Genomic DNA, 23,414 nt, shown 5'->3' with positions numbered 1-23,414 from the left:
TGTGAGAGAAAAAAAGATGTGTCCTATGTCAAAAACAGTGGGGTTTACACTTGCTGTTGCAAAATTTAAGTGATTCAGACTTCTGAAAGAAAATATAGAAGTGGTTGAACACAAATTCTACCAGTATTTCAATACCATAATTCTAAATAAAGTGAACACTTGGGACTTTTAACAGCATAATAGCCCCGAATACCATCTTCCCAGCATTATTTGTTACCAGAAGAATGAACTAGACACTGATGATAAAGAGAAGACCAGATCCTTCAGCTCTTCACAAGCCCTGTGTTTGGCTATAATTATTATATGATTTGAGGTTAAGTGAGCATTGTCCCACTTCCATGTCTCTTCTAAATTAACTTGAATTAAATGTAAGATCTCATCTTTTCCTGACATGTAAAAAATAGAAAGAAAGATATTATTTATATTTGAAAGAAAAGTGCAAGGTGATTATAAAAGCATTTGACCTTTTCTAGTCTTCTGTTCCTTCAGGGAATATATTGATAACCTAGAAGCAAGACAAAAACAGAACAAAGAAAAAGCCTACTAGAGTTGAATTCAAGCTGGTCAGTCACTAATCCAAGTAAAATATCAAACTCAGCAGAATTAAATAAACCAAAGAAATGTGAAGTCAGGAAAGTAACATTTTTTTAAAGTATCAAGGATGGATAGGTCTTATTAAAAATAGTGCAAATTAGGGAGGCCTGAGTGGCTCAGTCAGTTAAGTATCCGACTCTTGATCTTGGCTTAGATCCTGATCTCAGGTTTGTGGGACTGACCCCTGCATCAGGCTCTGTGTTTAGCTAGGAGTCTGCTTCTCCCTCTCCCTCTCCTTCTCTTTCTCCCAGAAAGAATGAAAGAAAGAAAGGAAAAGATAAGAAAGGAAGGAGAGAAAGTCTTTAAAAACAATGCAAACTTACATTCCACTCCTCAGCCTCCTCATTTGAGGTTATCCAAATTAAAGTATCCCTGGTGTTACATTGCATGAGCCTCATGACATTGTAGATACCATCTTCCCAGCACCAAAAACAATAATAGTGCTGATATACTAAAGGACTGCTATGGTAGATTTTCCCAGTGTCTAGTGGATTTTCCACTCCTTTGGCTTCTCTCCAGGATGTCATACTCATTCTATCTGTTGTCATTTCTAGGGAGATGGTATGCCCTGTCAAAAAACGTAATGGTAGCTGGTAATTGTGGGTTGAATTTTTTGTTTGTTTGACTGTTTTTTGCCTATTTGTTTTCTTGGGGTTAGCATTTTCACTTATAAATAGTTATAAGTACAACTTTTAATTATTAGTGCAATAATGGTTATAAATGCAACTATGTCTTTGGAAAATGAGGAATTACATTTGTTAAAAAAAATGACTGCTCACTTTATCTTGTTTTCTATAAGGCTTTCTATAGAGTAGGAGGAGCATATGTTTTAGAGGAAGAAAGAAAATACAGAGATCTCTTCCTGTCTCCACAGAGAACCCCAGTTTCAGATGATTCCTGATTTCTAGATCCATGATGTGTGTGTGTGCATGTATGATTGCCTTTGTTAAAAGATTTTATTTATTTATTTGACAGATAGAGATCACAAGTAGGCAGAGAGGCAGGCGGAGAGAGAGGGAGAAGCAGGCTCCCTGCTGAGCAGAGAGCCCCATGCAGGGCTTGATCCCAGGACCCTGAGATCATGACCTGAGCCAAAGGCAGAGACTTTAACCCACTGAGCCACCCAGGTGCCCCATATGATTGCATTTTTAATTAGATCAGTTATCCTCTAATAGACCCACGTTTATTCACATTCTTACCAGAGTAGGAAAGAAAGAAAGAGTAGGAAAGAAAGTTCATCTCCTGGAAGCATGGAAATACATGGCAACGAGTACATCTAATGTGCCTCTGCTGTTCCAAGTGCTATCCATGTTTTATCTCATGTGATTTTCACAATACCTGGGATAGGTACTGTCTTTATATTCATTTTCCAGATGAGAAAACTAAGGAAAAGTGAAGATTAAATAATTTAATCAGTCACATAGTCATCAGTGGTAGAATGAGGGATGGAAATGAAATTGGGAATTGCTGGCTTAAGAGATTCAAAAGATTGACTCATAATAGGAGCTATAAAAATTTGGATCCATTTTAGAAAGTGTATGAAATAGATCTAGAGATAGGCCATGGAAGATGAAGACATCAACATGGAATACAAGAACATTTAATAAGGGAATTTTAACACATGGGTTTTGTCTCAGTTGTACTACTAATCACTTGATTTGGGGCAAATATCCAGTAAGAAACCTGTAAAATGAGACTACTGGGCAAAGTTAAATACTTCTCTCCAACATTCCATAGTTGCGTTTGTTTTTTTCCTAATGTTAAAAGTGCAAAGATTAGTGTAAAAATTACCCATGATCTTATGCAACCACTATGAAAACTTAGATTTATAAAATTCTAGTCATTTTTATATTTAAATATCATATATTAAAGTAAACATAGAATATTCTTACATTTGCTACATAAAAACTTCACAATAATTTATATATCACTTTTATATCGAAATAATGGTTTCATAGGATTTTATAATATGAAATTATTATTAACTTTTTAAAAGTAACTTATTAGAGCCTGGAGGGCACTGTGCTGCTCCCAGAGAGAAGGCAGGCAAACAACACAGAGGCAGACAGTGTGGAAACAGTGATCTGAAAAATGCCTGGGACACACAGTGGGGGAGACTATTTGCTTTCCTCAGAGTGCTTCCCTGAGAGCAGCAAGCACAGCCCCTCTCTGAGGACAAAGGAGCTGGCTGGTGCCATGGTCTTCCACACCCCCTTAGCATGAACACAGAACGACCTGCAGTAAACAGCACAGGTCCAATGCTGGCTGCCTACCCTGCTTGTACCAGGTCCCATACCCCTGTGCTCTGGCAGTACTGCCCATCTTGGTCAAGTTTGCCTCAGTCTCAGCATGGCAGGCCCCTTCCCCAGAAGACCAGCAGAAATTCCTATCCATACCCAAACAGAGAATTCTTCTGGGCTTCAGTTCTAATGGAAGTAGTATCAGATCTCATTTAACAAGTAGAATAGGGACACCTGGGTGGCTCAATGGATGCCTTCAGCTCAGGTCATGATCTCAGGGTCCTGGGATTGAGCCCCGCATCAGGCTCTCAGCTCAGCAGGTAGCCTGCTTCCCTCCCTCTCTCTCTGCCTGCCTCTCTGCCTACTTGTGATCTCTGTCAAATAAATAAATAAAATCTTAAAACAAAACAAAACCAAGCAGAACAGAGCACACTTAGTTACAACTCCCCAACTCTGGCCAAGGACCAAACACTGCCCACTGCAGCAAGGGAAGGCTCTGCAGAAGACTGGCCTAAAGGATAGAGCACCCAAAACACAGCAGCAGAGTGCACACAGCACACACCAGAGACACTTCCTGGAGCACCAGGCCCTGGACACCATATGACCTCTTCTTTATAAGGCCATTACTCTCAGGAGCAGGAACCATAATGGGCTTTTCCAACACAGAGAAAAGGACAGAGACTTAGAAAAAATGCCAAGATAGAGGAATTCATCCCAAATGAAACAACTAGAGAAGGTAATGGCCAGAGACCTAGTTGAAACAGATATAATATGCCTGGTGGAGATTTAAAGCAAAAAATCACAAAGATACTTGCTGGGCTTGAGAAAAGAACGAAAGACTTCAGGGACACCCTTACTGCAGAGGTAAAAGATTTAAAAAAAAAATCAGAAATGAAAAATGCAATAACTGAGATTTAAAACAGACTGAATTCAATGAACACAAAGATGGAAGAAAGAGGGAAATGAATAGGTGATATAGAAGATAAACTAATGAAGCTGAACAGAGGAGAGAAAGAATAATTATGGAAAACGAGAATAAACTTGGGGAACTCAGTGACTCCATGGACTGTAATAAGATTTGTATAATAGGAGTCCCAGAAAAAGAAGAGAGAGAAAAGGGATTGGAAAATTTATTTGAAAAAATGATGGCTGAAAAGTTTGCTCACCAGGGGGAAGAAACAGACGTCTTGATCTAGGAGGCACAGAGAGCACCCATCAAGATCAACAAAAGCAGACCAACCCCAAGACATATTGTAATTCAATTTGAAAATATAGCAATAAAAAAAAAATCTTGAAAGAAGGAAGACAGAAGAAAAGAAGTTCCTAACTTACAAGGGAAGACAAAGTTAGCAGCAGATCTCTCCAAAGTAACTTGACAGACCAGAAGAAAGTGCCATGACATATTCAATGTGCTGAATGGGAGAAATCTGCAGCTATGCATACTCTATCTAGTAAGGCTATTATTTAGAAAAGGAGAAATAAAGAGTTTCCGAAACAAACAAAAAACTAAAGAAGTTCATGACAACTAAACCACCCCTGCAAGAAATATTAAAGGGAATTCTTGGAGTGCAAAGGAGAGGCCAAAAGTGACAAAGACAAGAAAGGAACAGACAAAATCTCCAGAACCAGTGACAAAACAAACAATAAAATAGCACTAAATGCATATCTGTAATTAATTACTCTGGATGTAAATGGACTAAATATTCTAATCAAAAGACATAGGGTGTCAGAATAGATTAAAAAAAAAAAACCACAAAACTAAGACCCATCTATATGCTGCCTATAAGAAATTCATTTTAAACCTAAAAACACCTGCAGATTGAAAGTGAGAGGTGGAGAAATATTTACTATGCAAATGAATGTCAAAAGAAAGCCAGAGTAGCCATACTTATATCAAACTAGATTTTAAACCAAAGACTGTTAACAAGAGATGAAGAAGAGCAGTATATCATTTTTAAAAGGGCATATCCAAGAAGGTCTTTTAAGTATGTATGCTCCCAACATAGGAGCACCCAAGTATATAAAGCAATGAATAACAAACACAAAGAAACTCATTGATAATAATACAGCAATAGTAGGGGACTTAAAACACTCCACTTATAGCAATGGAAAGATTATCTAAGCAGAAAATCAACAAGGAAACAGTGGCTTTGAATAACACATTGGGTCAGATGGACTTAACAGATATACTCAGAACATTTCACTGTAAAGCAAAATAAACAAAAATACAGATTCAGAGGGGCACATACACCACAATACTTATAGTAGCATTAACAATAGCCAAATTATGGAAATAGCCCAAATGTCCACTGACTGATTAATGTATAAAGAAGAAGTGGCATATATATATATACAACGAAATATTACTCAGCCATCACAAAAGGAGGAAATTTTGCCATTTTCAATGGTATGGATGGACCTAGAGAATATTATGCTAAGCAACATAAGTCAGTCAGAGAGAAAGGCAAATACCATATGATTTTACTCATATGTGGAATTTAAGAAACAAAACAAATGAATGTGAGAGGGAAACAGAGAGAGGAAAACCAAGAAACAGTTTCTTAACTATAGAGAACAAACTGATGAGGGGAGGTGGGCAGGGAGTATGGGTTAAGTAGGTGATGAGGATTGAGGAGGGCAGTTATTGTGATGAGAAGTACTGGGGTTTGTATGCACATGTTAAATCACTATATTCTACAGCTAAAACTAACATTATACTGTATGTTAACTAATTGAAATTTAAATAAAAACATGGAGAAAGAAATAAGTAACCCATTGCTAAACCTTTAGGCTGTTTCCAGAATTGTATACAAATAATGCTATTATAATTATCATTGTATCAAAATCTTTGCATAGAGGTCTTATTGTTTTCTCAAGAGAAATCACAGGTGAAATTTTAGGTCTTTTAGTACATATTGCCAAATTGCTCTGCAGGAAGAGTGTGCAAATTTACATGCCACCAAAAAATACAGGAAGTCTCTGCCTACTTGTGATCTCTGTCTGTCAAATAAATAAATAAAATCTTAAAAAAAAAATACAGGAAGGCCCATTTCTTAGGCACCCGTCAACAATGAATTTATGTTTAATTTTAACCAATGTAATATTCAAAAAAGTGTTTCATTTCTTTTCTTTAATTTTGAATGTTTAAATAGTAGTGAGATTGGCATGTTTTTATAAATTTTTGGACCATTTCTTCTTTTGTCAATTTACTACTCATTCTTTAGACCAGTTTTCTGTTGGAATCTTTGCTCATATTTTTTATAAACTTTTTATATACTGCCATTTGTCTCATAATTTGTATTGTAGTGTTTTTATACATATGTAGAGCAGCTTTAACTTTATGTAGTTATATCAGGCAAAAGCGTATCTTGTGATTTCTCTCTTTATTTACTTAGTTTAGCTTTATTCCAGTGTAAGATCATAAATATTCACCCCATCTCATTCTTTTAGAATTTTAGTATTGACATTTGACTAATTAATCTAAACTTTTTGTTGCTTTAAAGTATCAAGTATGGTTATAGACTTTTCCCCCCAAATAGACAATCATCCCAAGATCTCAATATCTGTGCTTCCATGTGGCCCCTCATCTTTCAAATTGTGACTCAGTGACAAAATGTATCTTAAATTGCATGACTTGCTTTACATTCAAGTTTTTTAACTCTCATAACTGGCTAAATGATAATGATGTCTATATTCATCTCTCTGTTTCCTAATTTCTGTATCATTTCCTTTTACAATTAATCTAGACTTTTCTTACATGTCATCTCAACTATTCTCTATCACATTCTCTTTTCTATGCTTCAGACGTTTGCAGGCCACTATCTTCTGGATACCTCCAGTCTAAAAAAGGAGCACAAGGGCCATCATACTTAAAACTAAACTGATTATCATTCCAACCAAACTGCTCTCCACCCTGAGCTGTGCGTCTTAGTGAACATTGAGGACCACTCTCTTTCCTAAGCCAGAAACCTGAAATTCAGCCTAGATTCTATTCTGTTGCTCATCCCACTCGTGAATGGGATCAGGGTACATTCACCAATGTCTGTCATTTTTATCTCTCATGTCTCCCTCCTCCTCTGTCCTCTCCTTCCAAGGAGACCTTAATACAGTTCTTTACATATTCTTTCACGGAATTTTGAAATATTCTACCACTCCCACCTTCTTTTGTCATTGTTGCCTAATACATTCTCCAACAATTATGGAATATTCTTTCAAAAATGCAAATCTGATTTTTTTAACCCCTTCCTTAAGATTCCCACATCTTAAGGTAAACTCCTCAGCTAACATTCACACCCTTCATATTTTAGTTGTCTTGGCCTGAGCAGCTTCAATGGAATGGTAAATTGAAGAATTAATGCAGGTTGAGAAAATAAGAACAAGGTTAATGGAATACTCTTTTCTAGACTTGAACTTGATCAGAAGGAAAGTGACAGGAAGATAAAAATCAGGTAGAGCGAAGGGTTGGTTTGTTTATATGTTAGGATAATCAAGGCTGGCATGAGCTTGTCTTCTCTGAGAAAATAGCTAAAGCTATCAGAAAGAGTGTGATTATGAAACCTATATCTGTGGCAAGTAGGTTGAGGATGGAGTTCAGATAATACATTAAGTAATCTGGCATTAGGGAAAGGACATCTCTTATGATTTTCTACCTACTGCGTGCCATGCCATATGCATTTAATGAAACTGAATTTGGGCTTACTAGTATCATTTTAGTAAGTAGCTATGTTTAAAGAAAGCAACCATAAGAAGCCTTCATCTATTTTCTTTCACTGAAATACATAGCGAAGTTCATAAGATTTTAACAGATTACCTATATGGAGGATGAGTTTCCTGCATTAAGCATGGAACTGCTCTGTCCCACTGCCTAGGTTCAAATTATGGCACTACCATTTTGTAGCTGCATGAACTTGCCTCAGTTAACTTACCTGTGAGACAGGGAAAATAAAAGTCTTCCTCATGGGGTTATAAATTAGTCAATGTATGAAATGCTTTTAGCCAGCATCAAATATATCCTAAATAAATATTACCTACTATTAGTTATTATGTCAAGAATGGACAGGTTGAAGGAGATAATAGGTTAAGGTGACTCTCCATTCCCATTTTTTTCAATAAAATTAACTCAAGAATGAAAGTAAGAGTACATAAAGCTCTAGAGGCCAATCAAGTTGGAAGTTTTGAAGAAACCCATATATTTTCCAGGAAATCTTTCTTGCATACGTACCATGAGACAAGCAATGTGGTAAGAATTGGACATCTATAGTATAATAAATAAAGGAGACACAGCCTCTGTCCTCATGAAGTAGAAACAGACTCGAGAAAGAAACATATTAAGCAAAGTATTACACTAATAATATAAAATCATATTTGTGATACAAACTATATGGAAAAATACAGGATGTATGCAGTCTCTTTCATAGGAAGACCTTAATTTAAACCTAAAAAGCAAAGGAGGTCTTCTCTGAGGAACTGGAATTAAGGGAGCCCTATGATCTAGAATGTTTCAGGAGATCCAAAATATGGTCCTGGATTTGGTGGGTGGCCATGGTTATGGAGACAGAGGAAGGGATGAAATTGATGGAGTCATGTTAATTCTCCTTTTAGAACTTGGTGATTCTCATTAGACATTGAGGGACAAGGACCAGTAAGGAGTTAAGAATAAGGAGACCAAAACAATTAGGTTTTCTATGGTCCCACTAAGTGAAATAAAGAAAAGATAATGAGCCAGGATTTGCTCTTTGTGTTTTTAGATTGAATGCCCTTTTTTGATGTAGGATGAAAATTTAAATTTGAGCATGTTGAAATTAAAGAACTCAACCAAATTAGGGACCCATGTTGGAGGATATAAAGGACACTTTGACTACCTACTACATGCTAGACCTAAGATGGAAGCTTCACATCTATTTATAATTTTTACTTAGCCTCATACCCTACATGGGAGAAGGAAGTTCTGGGGAAGCAGATGAGAAGAACCAAGGGGGGAAAAATAGGAGAATAACCAGAAGGAAGTGATAATGTGGAGGGGGGAACTAAAACAGAAGGAAGTCTTAATGTAGAAGTGTCCACAGGTCTGAAAGCTGCTCATCTTGGCAACAACACCTTGTATTGTTTCCTTTTCTCTTTCACACGTAACCACTGAGATTCCAACCTCTAGTTGGCAAACATTGTCATATTCACCCTACGTTCACTTTGTCATTCATCCAGCAATCACGAGTGTACACCCGCCATGGTCCAACACTGATGTAGTCAGTAGGAATTCAGTAGTGAACAAAACAAAAGCCCTGCTCTCTTGACTCTTACATATTAGTAAGGAGAAAGAGACAAACGAGTAAACAAGTGAATGCATACCATGTCAGATGGTCTCAGTGCTGGGAAGAAAGTATAGCAGGATTAGGAGAATAGGAATTGCTAGGGAGGTTGGTCAGGAGAGGCCTGCCTGATTAAATGGCATTTGAGTAAACACTTTAAAGAATGGAGGGAATGAATGATATGGATAGATACTTTTGGGGACTGCATCCCATTCAGAAGCAACAGAAAGTGCAGAAAACCTGTAATAGGAAAGTTTTTGGCAGGAAACCACTGAAGGAAGAAAGATGTGATCTGATGTAATTTTTCAAAGGATCCTACTGGCTGTGATGTTGATATAAGATCCTACACAGGCAAGGACAGAAGCAGAGAGACTGGTTAGAAGGCTGTTGTAACAACCCAGGCAAGAGATTGGGAGAAGGGAGAATAAATACAAGATAATGTCAGAAGGCCTCGACGCCATTGTTTCGAGTGAAATGATGTGTGTGAAAGTATTGTACACAGCATAGTTCTGTTCCAGGGTGAGGGGCCATGGTTTTTGTTATTTTCATACAAGTCCCCCATCCCTTGGCCCATTATTTCAGACCCCATCTGGATGGCGTGGCTGTGTGGTTGTTCAGGCCTCACTGAAATGAATAGCTGCATGCCCTTTAAGGGCCATCTCTGTGAGTGTGAATCAGACATTGCTTCTCATGCTTTTTGTTTTCCCCCACCACACATACCACACATACCCAGGCACGCCATGTACTGCCCTCTGTTGCTTTCATTGTTTTTATGTTTTCCCTATGGTGTTTCTTCTGTTCTCGACGTACGATTTTTCCTTCTTCCCTTTTTCCTGGAGGGCCTGGATTGTCTGTTTTCATGCTTAATATTTTCTCTGTCCACCCATCTGTTTATTTGAGCTTGTTTCTTCCCTCCTGTCTGCTGGCCTCTTTATAGATTCCTTTGTTCGATAGTTTAAACTCCATGCCACTGCTTTGTTTATCCTCTCAGCTAGCGTAGTATATTATTCCCCATCTGCTACGGAAAGAGCCCCAGTGCCCCACAAAGTTAACTAAGCCCTTCTTGTCTGAACAAGTTTTTCAGTCATGCATTCAAGTTTCTAATCTACCCCATCTTCCCTGGTTAGGAGTGTGACAATATTATTTCTAAGCAAGCTATGCTCAATAGATCTCATCTTTTGTTCTTTTTTCCTTCAAATGCCTCAGATAAGATTTAATGGTCTGTTGCCTCGAAGGTAGGCAGTTTCAATATCAGTCCATCAGTAAGTATTTATTGAGTATTTGCTATGTGACCAGAGCGTGCTAAGGACCGGGTTTAGATCCAAAGATCTAAACCGTCAAAGGCACAGGAATTTTCTCGATCTCGGTGGAGATACAGCACTAAAATGTATTTACTATGCACTCACTGCAATCCAGGAACTGTGCTAGAAACTAGGAATACAACATGAATTTTAAAAAGAAAGGCATCTATCCTTATGGAGCTCATAGTCTAGCAAGGGAGAAAGACACATGTTAAAAATTATTTACAGTTCAATCAAATATGTACAAAATGCTCTGGGAACACAGAGGAGTGAAAGGGATTAGTTCTGCCTCGGGTAATTGTGGAAAGCTTCACAGAGATGGTGATATTTAACATGGAGTTTAATAAATTAGTGTTAATTAAGCAGAGAATTAATAATAAAAGCTAATATTTATTGAGTACTTATGAGGTTTCAGGCACGGTTCTACATGCTTGTGAATTGACTCATTTAATTCTCACAGTAACCCTATCAGGTACCTTATTTTTCCTATTTTACTGATTAAGGAATTGATAAGCAGGTTAAATAACTTGCCCAAAGTCACACAGCTAGGAAGATATCAAAACTAAGATTTGATTCCAAAGTCTGGCTCTAGAACCTGGGCCCTGCACTATCTTCTGCATATCTCACAAAAGAAAATGAAAAAGAAGGAAGACAGTATTTCAAGCAAATCAGTATGTTTGAAAAGTGTAGTTTTTATACATGCTGGGCAAGAAATGCAGCCATGAGACCTTAAATCTAATACACCATCCATGGATATCAACCAGGTAGTAGGGTCTGACTGGTAAACCCATCTTTTCTCAGTAGGAACTTATAGAAAGGACCCAACTGAGAGGCAATTATGAGGAAGATAATCCAGTTTTCTTCATCAGTCTTAATGATATAAAAGGGCAAAGGGAAGTACTGATTAAGGTGTTGGCCCTGTGAGCTAGAGCATCGAGTGGTTATTCCCAGTGTTAAACTAGGACTACAGGGTCCTGCATGCTATCCCTGCCCCCTTGGAAGCTAAAAATAGCCTCAAAGGCCCTCAGTCCTGTATCAGGGATGGTCTGAGGCTCTCAGGTCATCTTGGCACCCAGCTGATTTCCTTTTTAGCAAGCCCACATCTTGACTTCCATTTCGTAGTGAAACAACATTTACATATATATGTGTACATATATATGTATGCATGTATGTGTGTGTATATGTGTGTGTGTGTGTATGTGTGTGTGTATATATATATATATATATATATATATATATATCCCTTTTATGCAGCTGCCAATTTTATGAAAGAAACAGAAATGAAAGGATTCTGAGGAAGAAAACAGTAATCAGAAATAGTGGTGGAAGATTGAGATAAAGGAAGAAAAAGAGGGCTGTCCTCCTACAGTAGGTGTAGAGGTCTCCTTCTGCAATATGAACCAGGACTTTCTGAAGACGCCCCTGACATTCCACAGGTTCGCTTGTGCTAGAGAAAAGAAACTGAATAGGAGACAGTTTTGTCTCCTCACTGAGAACTGAAGTGACAGTGTGCACATTTGGCCCGGCTAAATGAGAAACGTGCTTTATTCCCAGGCAGCATATAACAGAGATTTGAGAGTCTGCCAAGACTTATAAAGTCCCCCGAATGCTTCCCACTTCTGTTGATATATATGAGAATGAATTCTCATTCTCTTTATGAAGCCAGGAATGTATCTCTAACGTCTTTGAATTTCTGGGTAGGAAAATGAATGGTTTAGGGGCACTAGTGATGTTTTCATCTCTTCTTCCTGCTGCTTCGAGTAAGAGATGGACTGCATCTCATAAGACTGGCAAGACAGTGTTGGCAGGAGACCAGTCAGCCTGATCGAGTGGTTTATTATTTCAATTGAATTGTGAGAGAAAGGAGAAAAGTACTCAGATAAAACTGTAAGACCGTATTAGATACTACAGAGCATAAAAGAGATGGCACAGAAAGAAAAATAGTGGAGGACTATCCCAGCAATTTTCAGAAGATACCAGAGAAATGGGCTGGGGCTACATTAACATTCTCAGTTGTCTTCTATACCAACAAACAGTGATGAAAAAAATATTAAACTGAACTTTAAAAGAAATGAACAGAATTTGGTAAATATCATCTCTTACATCTTACGGGGATGTGTTGTGATGTGATTCCTGCCTGGAATACGGCCATGGAAAGGTGCATCTTGTTTGGAATAAACAGGTCTAATGGAAGGGCTCGGGGAGGAGCAGTATATGTCAAAAAGATGTACACATGCACGGAAATCACACACCTGAAGGTGAAGCATGGAGGAAGCAGCTGCAGCAGAGTGAAATGAATGAAATACAGAAATGTTACCCTGGGACTATGTCACAGACCTCATAACCAGATGGTTAATAGGGACAGGCAAGATAGAGGAGTGATGTAAGCCTTTACAGACTACAGATGAAAATCCCACTCCACTAAAGGCAAAACATCTGAAAAATTATTGAATTGCCTTGTTGTAAACTTAGTCTCACAGAAGAGAGTGAAGCAACGAGGGGTCTGGCTGCACTGGCTTATTTCTGGCTCCTTATAAAAATCTGTTTGGGAAAAGTGGCAGCTTAAAGCATCTTAAAGGAAAGTAACATTCCATATCATCTGTGAGTTCACGAGGTCACAGAAAGGAACTCTGAGCTTGGATGTACAAGTATACTCCACCTTTAGTAAATCTCATTTCAGGAAGTTCAGACAAAACAATAGAAAACAATCCCATAGTCAGTGACTCTGACCTGAAGACAGATCACGAAGAAAGAGAAGCAGGGTGCCTGGATGGCTCAATCAGTTGAGTGTCTGCCTTTGGTCAGGTCATGATCTCAGGGTCTAGGATCAAGTCCCACATCATGCTCTCTGCTCAGTGGAGAATCTGCTTCTACCTCGCACTCTCTCTCTCTGTGTTCTCTCTCTCGAAAATAAATAAAACGTCTTTTAAAAAAGAAGAATGAGAAGCTGTCAAATAGAAATTTGATAACCTAATCACTCAGTTTCCCAAGGAGTAAGAAAAGGGTCAGCAGTCAATGGTCATATTAGAAAATAAAGATAACATTACCAATGATGATCAGAAAAGAGCGGTATCAGGGATTAAGAATGTTTGAGAAGTACCAAAGCCTCAAATTATCTGAATTTGGAAAAAAAATTAGGGAAAATGAAAATGTATTTTGTCTGTTAAAAGTTACCAAAAAAAGAAGAAAAAAGGAAAAGGAAATACACCGACTACTTAGGGCAGATGGTATATTGTTAACTTATAATTAGTGAGAACTGTTCAATATCTATTATCTTTCTAGCATCCATAGAGAATGCTCTTATAACTGAAAAGGGTAGGGAAAACATATTTGAGAGTTGAAGCCCAAGATAGGTAAGGATATAGTAGAAACATATCACATCAGCTTCACTGAATTTAAATCCATATTGCTGGGGCACCTGGGTGGCTCAGTGGGTTAAGGCCTCTGCCTTCAGCTCAGGTCATGATCTCGGGGTCCTGGGATCAAGCCCCGCATCGGGCTCTCTGCTCAGCGGGGAGCCTGCTTCCTCTTCTCTCTCTGCCTGCCTCTGCCTGCTTGTGATCTGTCTGTCAAATAAATAAATAAAATCTTAAAAAAAAAAAAATGCTTCCTCTTATATCCGTAGAGCCTGGCAAGAACTTGCCCCTTTAAAGTCTGAGCTACCTACTTTAAAAGAATGTAATAATCAGAGCACAAAACTGTGCTGCGCCAACCTTAGTCATACCCAGACCTCACTCATCTGTCTCTCCCACTTGTGAGTCCCTCCCACTCTTCTCTCCCCCACTTCAGTTCCCAGATTTTCTCTTGCTTCCTTCCCATCTTTTGGTTTACTTGTTTCTCTCACCTTCCCTGCCAATCTACTACTTTATTTCCAGGCTGGTGCTTTGTCTCTGCCCTCCCTTTCAGCATATTCATGCTGAGTCCTCAGTTATCACAGTTCTACTAAATGTAAACTCCAGATTTCCTTTTCTCACTGTACAGACCCCCTCCCTGCCTCCTAGCACAGGGATATCAAAAATAAATTATATGCTGTATTTTTGAAAGTATCTTTGTATGATATTGCTGTATCACACTGCTGAAAAATAAATGTTGCCTTGGGTTCTTTAGAAAAGGACCTTTTTGGTAGAAGAGAGCTGCAAGCCTGAGGTCTGACCCCAGTGAAATTCCCAAGACCTTTGACTTGAGAGCATTAATGAAGAAAGATGTTATTAAGAATCAGCATAAATTGGGTGGCTCAGTGGGTTAAAGCCTCTGCCTTCAGCTCAGGTCATGATCCCAGGACCCGCATCGGGCTCTCTGCTCGGCAGGGAGCCTGCTTCCTCCTCTCTCTCTCTCTCTCTCTGCCTGCTTCTCTGCCCATTTGTTATCTCTGTCAAATAAATAAAATCTTAAAAAAAAAAAAAGAATCAGCATAATTTAGTGAGAACTAAGCAAATGATCTCATTTCCTATTTTGATAGGTTTATTAGGAAAGTAGTGAACTTGGAGCAAAAGATAAGATGTGTGACAAATTGGTAATGGTACAAATAAGGATAAAATTATTAAATAGCTATGTCCAAATAATTTAAATATTGGATCCCTTTCACCCACAAGTCACAGGGATTGCCCACAGCACACTGTCCTTGGTCCTGGCCTTTGACTAGCACTTTTATTGACCGGTTTAGAGAAAGTACACTGATCAGATGTGTAGAAGACTTCAAGCTAGTAAGAACAGTTAACGTGCCAGACAATAGTCACAAGTTGAAAATACTTCAATCACCAATTAAAAAAAAAAAAAAAAAGGCCAAAACTAATAAATTCATACTAAGCATAATAAATTATAATACAAGAGGGATGGGGCTGGGGGCCTCCAAGTTCCTCACTCTTTGGTCCTAAACTTCATATTAAACAGAAATATTGACTGATCCAGTTTTTGAAAAGTATTTTTGATCATCCCAAAGATATAATTAACTGACAAAGATGTAACTCTTGGATTCTGTGGTCCTTTGCGATGATAATTTTGAGGAACATTTATATTTAAATCAGATGTGTCTCTTTAAAGACTTTAGCATCACTTTCTCCATACACATGCACAAATGAACATTTCCAGTAATCAAGGATGGCTATAATCAGGGTGTATATCCACACCCTCCTTGGAAGAATGTAGGCTCCCTAATATCCACAAATATGTGTCCAAGAAGGACTAGACCAGCCATCTGTCCTTTACTGATTATATGTGTCTTTCAGTGAACTCCAAATTCCAGATGACTTCTCAGGGGTATTCATAAGCCTATAGTACTAAGTGGAAGCTTTGGGTTTTAAACAAATGTCCACGTTTTTAGGCACAGAAAATAGTAATTCATTTTCTCTGATACTCTTTATCTAAAATAATTTAAAATGGTTACCATTCTTTTAACCTTTTCCAGATTAAAAAACTATACTATCTTAAGAACTACGATAACTTTTTAACACCATGTCCTAATAAGTTTTAGAGGCTAAGAGCACCTTGTTTTATTTAGTTTCTACATTAAACAATAATATTTTAATAAATAACAACAAAAAATCTCTAATACAGAGCAGAAGGCATATTTAATATACACAGAATGTGAACTTGCCTCTTACAATAAAATGTCTTGAAATATACATTGTGTCTTTTGAATAAGCCTTGATGACTGTCTAGGGAGTTTCTTGTTTAATCATTATCTGAATATTTTCTGGTGATTTCAGTCAAGCCATGATCTGATTCAACAAAACAACTGCTTTGACTGATTGATTTCCTGGATTGAAAAAATTATTTTCTATCACATATAAATAGCTTTATAGCTACCTCATGGACTTACTGCCTTAAAATATTATTAGAGATATTAAGCATGTCTAGATACTTTGACTGTGATTATTTTGTATTTAAAGAAGGGCTCGAATATTTTTATAATTCTCATATTAATAAAACTGTTCAGTAAATCAACAAGTAGCTATTAGCCCATACAACTCTGTGCCTATTATTACACTATTTAGTACATGAATAAATGAACGTATATTTACTTTAACAAATATTTGAGCACCCATTATGTTTCAGTGATCTGCAGGAGCAAGATATGCCACAGGAGACACAAAGATAAATAAAGCCTGCTAGGAAACTGCATATAGGAAGCTAAAGATAGAAAATATCTACAACTTGAAGTAGAATTCACTAAATAGAGAAATAACAGATGAGTCAGCACAGCAGTGCTTATGACCATAGAATTTGAAATCAGGCGGCACTGACTGAATCCCTGCTTCATCATTTACTTAATTTTGTACCTTAAATCTCATTCACCTCCTCATGTGTTGAGGTTTAAGTAAGACAACACTTTAAAATCATGGCATTGGTCTAATACATAGTAAGAACTCTAAAGCTGTTTGTTATCATTGCTCCCGCATAATAGATAAAATACTATATAGGTCACTGGGGGAATAGAAGAGAAAATGGGGAGGGGAGAAAAACAGGTGGGGGGAAATTGAAGAAATGAAGAAGATAAAGAGACGAAGAGATCACATCTTCAATCTGGTTAGGAAAGGTGGTAGAAGAATTGAGGCCATCTTCATGAAGCAGTGGCATGTGAGATGTCTTTGAAGGATGGGGAGGATTTTGCAAAGTGGACATAAGAAGGAAGGGTATTCTGGACAGAGCATTCAACATAAATTTAGGCATCCAAGGACTCGGCTGACAGGTGTGGTTCATTGTGGAGCATGTGTTCAGTCTAACCGAAGCACATGGTATTTGGAAGTGACCAAAAAAATATATTGTTAGAGAGCCTTAAATGTGAGATAATATGTAATTTAACAGATTTTTGAGTAAGGTAGCAAGAAATTTAGTCTGTCCTGTACAGCCTAGATTAGGATGACAACATTACTTAGGTTGGAGTGGGGAAAGAAAGAATATGAGAATGAGACTTATCATGTGGGCTCTTAACTGCATTAGAAGTAATGGGAAGCTAATTAGTCATGGTTACAGACTGTAGTAGACATGTAGTAGACACAGAGGATTCAAAAGATATTGCAGATCCAGAACTCACAGGACTTGACCATAGACAGGTGAAATGCTGGAGGAGGGAGAAGTTGGAGTAGATTCAAACTCAGAAATGTCAAGCTTCAGTGATTGGAAAATCCCTACTCTTGTTCACAAGAAGAAGGAAATCAGAAAGAAGACCCAGTTTTGTGATGTTGATGATAAGTTTAGTGAGTGGAGAATTCAAGGTACCAATGTCTAGTGACAGTGTTCTTCATGCAGCTGACAAATGTAGATCTTGAGATCATGAGAGTGATTTGGAACAGAGATATTAATTTGGATATCAAGTGCCCACCTACAGACTATAGTATAGTTGAAGCTCTATCACCAACACATGGAAAAGAAAATTGTGAAGACAGTCTTGTAAAGTTTCTATCTTCTTACTCCTTGAGAGATGCACAAATAAACCGTAAACTTTGTTTCAGTCTGAAAGCTCCAAGTCTCAGCATACTGTCATTTAGAGCTTAAATAGAGAAAAAAATAAAAAGGGGGTAATGAAGGTCATAAAAAGAAGAGAAGAAAAAATGCTGAAGAAAATACAGGAAGATAGCGTTAAGCAAGAGTCAAACCTCCTTGAATGCAGACCTTGAATTCAAACAAAAAATTCTCTTGTTAAAAGTTAAAAACAAAAGCAGACAATCTTAACAGCATACTAATTTGACAAACATTGTTACATCCTTCTGTTTTTGTTTTATGCAACAAAGTATTTCTTATTGTTGATGAAACATCTTCTGTGCTTCACATATTAAACACACTTCCAATTAATATGAAGAACAAAGCAATGTGTAAGTGCATGAAAACTCTTCAGGAGTGAATGAAGAAAATCCTAGTTCTTTAAAAGAAAAAGAGCATCTTCTTCTAGATATTAGGTGAACCTAATTAATTAACATAAATTAGAATTTTTAAATAATGAAAAGTACTCTTCAACACATGACAGGTGGGCATGCTATCAAAGCACTTTTTTGAAATGAAAATCTAGAATCCAAATGCAGTGATATAAATGCATATCATTCACGTTTTTATTCCCCTCATTCCTGGCAATCTAAAGTTTTCTAGTTTAAGTGTATCACCCTTTGTCAGTTTTTATTACTTTTGGATCCTTCAAAGTTCAAAATTAGGAAAAAAAAAAAAAAGGAAGCCACGATCACTGAAAAGGTTTCATTTCTTCATCCACAGAAACAGCTTTAGATCATCTAGTGGAGAACCTATGGAATACAGTCAATTAGGTCTTGCGTTTCTAAGCTGGAGATAGACACACACACGTGCGCACACGTGCACACACACACACACACACACACACACAATTTGCCCATCTTTCAGAAGACAAAATTTCAAGCTACAATTATGAAAAGTAGATCTATGAGAACTATACTCCTGGAAACTTCCTGAGTTACATAATGCAACATTATATTTAAAAAATAAAAAAAACAGAAATCTAGACTGATCCTAATTATTTCCATGGCAATGTTTTACAATAAGCCCTGTCAGTCATTCAGTGCCTACCTTGTAGGATGTCATTGGAAAAGCGCTGCAGTACCTTGGAGCCTTCGGTGAACTGAGCAACCTAGAGCAAGTCGTGGCCATGATCGATGAAGAAATGTGTATCAACTGTGGCAAATGCTACATGACCTGTAACGACTCTGGCTACCAGGTAAGGATCCTGCGGTAAGTGGGATGCTGTGAGGCATGTTTCTTCTGGCTTTCGTAGCAGAAAGCATCTTGTGTTGCTGAGGGCGCGATGGCGACCGGACGTGCCCAGTATTGCCCCTCAGCAGGGGCTTATCTGTTCTCTCATTCTCTAAGCATGGGAATTTTTTTTCGAAGGAGAGCCCTAACTTGTCTTAACTGTGCCACTATCCAGTGAATGGTGTTATTTTAATATCACTGTATCACCCAGAACACTGGAGGGAAAAATCCAACCAGAAAGAGAAATCCACCCAATTATGGATGTTAGGAAGCATTAGGCTTTAATACAGAGAAGAGGGAAGAGAACTACCACGTATTGCCATGACCCTGAAAGGACTTGAGTCTTTCTACAGCAAGAGAATTCTCTTCCATTCAGTTATTGACTGGGCTTCTACTACAGTAAGAAAGAAAAAAGCACCTTCCTCCCAGGGAAAGTGTTGGGACCCAGAATTCCTTTGTGACTGGAGAAGCCAGCAGGTTGTATTCTTTATCACATGAAGTGAGCTGTGGGTTCTTCCCAGGGCCTCACCCTTCTGCAGAGAGGCTGCCAGGGGACCACACAGAAGATGCAGGGATTCAGCTGTCTTCAGTCTCAAAACTACAGACTCATGTTATTCTCATTAAACTTTACAAGCTATGAAGAAGTAGAATAAAGCAACACCTTTTGAGACGATTAATGAAATTTTCAAGGTAGATAAAATGGCCTGTTTTTAAGAATTGAAGTGCCTTTAGCTTATGCATCCTGAAGGAAGGTCCCATGTTGCTCGTGGTGAGATTTTGCGTATTCTTCTGACCACCTAATAGAAATATAACAGACATATTTTAACTTAAAAAAAAAAATCTCTTCCTCTTTGGCATTAGTTCCATACCAGATTTTTTTTACCTAGTGTGTCACTTTTTTTTTTTTTTGTAGCTGAAAGGTGTCTCTAACAGTTATTTTGGAAATGCTAATCCCATCACACTCACTTTCGTCTTTCCTCTAATTAACCAATTTGAGATGAGTTAAGAAGTCCTGTCACTAAAATCATAGCAGCGGGACTCTAATAGCTCAAATCTTAAAAGTTATGAATCCTACCTTAGAATTCTAGCCTTAGTACAATGTCAGTGAAAAACAAAACAAACAAACCAACCAAAAAAAAATATATATTAATGAGGAAAATAACAATAATTATACATTTTAAAAGATTTAAAAAGTCCTCCTTTGACTCTTCTGTCTCAAAAAAGATAAAAAATAGAAAATCAAATTCTTCAACTGAATATAAAATTTTATATGTCTGCAAGTTTATAAAGCATAAAATTTTTAAGATATAGGCATTATTTTATTTTCAGTTGCTTCTTGGATTTCTATTTATAAAAGGGTACATAAGGAAGAGAAATAGTTTTTACTCATTCAAACAGCCATCCAAGATGTTGTTTTATTTTTAAAAAATGGCAACAATTTATGTGGATGAAGTTTCTTATGGTTTGTCATATCTACAGTTCTTGTTCAGTTAGAATATGGTTGTTTCCTTGAAGATCAGACTTTTTGTATATTAAGCAGTCTGACATAATATAATCTAATAAAACCATCTTCATTTTTATGTGCATAAAAGAGGAAAGAATTATAGTTACAAGTAGCTTCAATTGAGAGAGGGCAACTTTTTTAACCAAAAAATTATTTTCAATTGGATTATGACATATTTTATATGACAGAGGATAAAAGTCAGAATCGAGGATTTATTTCATTGAAAATCCTCACACCTCAAAACTGGCACTAAAGCCAACTTTTTTTTTTTTTAACTCCTGTTTTCTTCTAATTTGAAATCCAAGCAAATACATTCATTGCCTCAGCTGACTGTGACACATTCTCATCCTTGAGAATGAGGCACATTTGAAGAGAAAGCACCCCAGCATCCTCAGGCAGCAGACACCCCATCCCAATAGGAGGGGAAGGACCTGCGCTCTGCTCAGAACAAAGCAAACGAGAGAGTTACTATCTTTTCTTCGGACCACACAAGAAAAATACCTTTAAGGAATTTTAAACAATGTATTTCTTTTTTTTTTTTTTTTTAATTTCTTTTCAGTGTAACAGAATTCATTGTTTATGCACCACACCCAGTGCTCCATGCAATAGTTTCCCTCCATAATACCCACCACCTGGCTCCCCCGCCCGACCTCCCTCCCCACGCCCCTTCAAAACCCTCAGATTGTTTTTCATAGTCCATGGTTCTTTCTTCTCTGGTTTGTTTTCTTTTCCTTTCTTTCTTTTTTTTTTCTTTGTTTTTTTTTTTGTTTGTTTGTTTGTTTGTTTGTTTTTCCCTCCCCTCTGGCACCTCTGGCAGCTCAGCTGTTGCTCTAGCTGACCCCCAGGGCTGGGCATCCTCTGTCCTCTCGGAGTGTCTCTCTATTGCAGTGGAGGAAAACATTCCCACTAAAATGGTGGCGTCCTTGACCTTTCTGGTCAGTGACAGCAATACCCTTTGTTTGCAGGCTATCCGGTTTGATCCCGACACCCACCTGCCCACCATTACTGACTCCTGCACCGGCTGTACTCTGTGTCTCAGCGTCTGCCCTATTATCGACTGCATCAAAATGGTTTCCAGGACAACACCTTATGAACCAAAGAGAGGCTTGCCCTTGGCTGTGAATAATCTGGTGTGTTAAGGTGATTTGTGAAACTGTTGCTATGAACTTTGAGGCCACCTACCTGTGCCGATCTTTTTAATTGTGACCATTATGTTCAGCTTTTGCTAAATTGAAACAAATAGATAATTTTTAAATTTCTAAATGAAAGCTATAAATTTCTAAATAAATTTCCAAATTTAAAAAAAAAAGTCTCCTGCCAGTGACCATTCAATTAATGGTCATAAAATGGAATGATTATTTTGTAAGGATAGTTGTTAAATAACTGTGTAGCCATTAATTGGATATTCACCATTAGCTGTCCATTCTGAAAAATATTAACATTTTTGTGGCAATTAATGCAATAGTTTCCAAATTGCCCTATGCCATGCTCTGTCTTTGATTTCTAATTGTAAGTGAAATTAAGTATTTTAGAACAAAGTACCATTTAACTTACAAGAAAATGTTTCCTAGGAAACATTTTATAATTAAAAATTACATTTAATTTTAACACTGTTTCTAAGCAAATGTAATTAGCTCCATAAAGCACAAATGAAGAAAGTCAAATACTTATTTACTGTGACAGGAAAAGAAAGCCAAAGAGGGTTTGCAAAACTTTTTTAAGGCCCCTTTGTCAAAATAGCTTCTTTGTGGGAGGCTAGATACTCAAGTGGAAGTATTTGGTAATCATTCGTATCACTCGGCTGGTCCCCACTCATGCCTGAGATGAGTAGTCAAACTCTACCAATGAATCAACATGACATTCTTCTTTAAATATTTAAACTATGTTCCTAACAAAATAAGATATTAGGATGGAGCCCTGGTTAAAGCCACTCTTTTGCTGTGCACAGATCTGCTCTGTCTGCTTCTAATAGTAGCTTTTGTGATTATAGCAATTAATGTTTGAACAAAGACCAAATTATATGGCAGTGGGTCACGTGCTTCATTATTCAAGAATGAAAAATCTAGTATTGGTAATATATATTAAGTGTGCAAAACTAACTTGACTACTCTTTATTTTAGTGTTTCTTTGTTTAATTTTAAAAGTAATCAAATAATAAGAAATATATATTTTCTGTTACTGCCAAATAATATTTTTATATTTCTCTCTTTTCATAATCAGCACATAGCATCACATAAATTCATTTATCTCTTTGTGGCATATTTTAATATGAATCCATAAGTAGCAAATCTTTAAGTAACAACCTGTGGTATATTTCTATGAAAAATGCAAGATCTAGACAAATAAAATGTTTGTTTATGCACTTTTAGAAATGCACATTTACCAGAAAATCTTCATGATTGAATGATATCAAATAAAATTTCATAAAGCATTTTAAACAACGTGGTTTTTGGCTGCCTTTCTTGCAAGTACAACATTATGTCAACGATTTAGATTTCGGGGTGAAGTTTTGATTAATCCTATAGTGCATTCCATCCAAATGTATATATGATGCTAGTTCAGATCTAATGAGGGTAATGACAGTACAGTTATTTTAATGTTTCACTTCTAGTCCCTCTTACCCAGGTTGTCCTACTGAATTTAATTCCATTCTGCCAAAATGCGTCTTTCACTGGGCACAGGCCAGATTTCTTGCAAGGGTTCATGGGCAGAGATAAATGAGAAAATGGCAACCTACCATTAAAGTGCCATCTTCACT

The 23,414-nt window shown here is 37.3% G+C and overlaps 1 protein-coding gene across 4 annotated transcripts in view; it reads left to right on the top strand.

Annotated features, from left to right (window-relative positions):
* DPYD (dihydropyrimidine dehydrogenase) overlaps positions 1 to 23,097 on the top strand; it is an 831,034-nt gene extending 807,937 nt beyond the window's left edge. For all 4 annotated transcript variants that reach the window (XM_082686466.1, XM_082686464.1, XM_082686465.1 and 1 more), the window contains 2 exons: positions 18,977 to 19,117; positions 21,622 to 23,097. In XM_082686466.1, the coding sequence (XP_082542592.1) occupies positions 18,977 to 19,117; positions 21,622 to 21,795 (315 nt within the window). In that variant the 3' untranslated portion in view covers positions 21,796 to 23,097. The remainder of the gene's footprint in view (positions 1 to 18,976; positions 19,118 to 21,621) is intronic.
* Positions 23,098 to 23,414: the final 317 nt, after the last annotated feature.

Source organism: Mustela nivalis, assembly GCF_964662115.1.
Source record: "Mustela nivalis genome assembly, chromosome: 10".
NCBI lineage: Eukaryota > Metazoa > Chordata > Mammalia > Carnivora > Mustelidae > Mustela > Mustela nivalis.
Note: the sequence above shows the minus strand (reverse complement) of the source record. Positions and strands in the feature narration are given on the sequence as shown.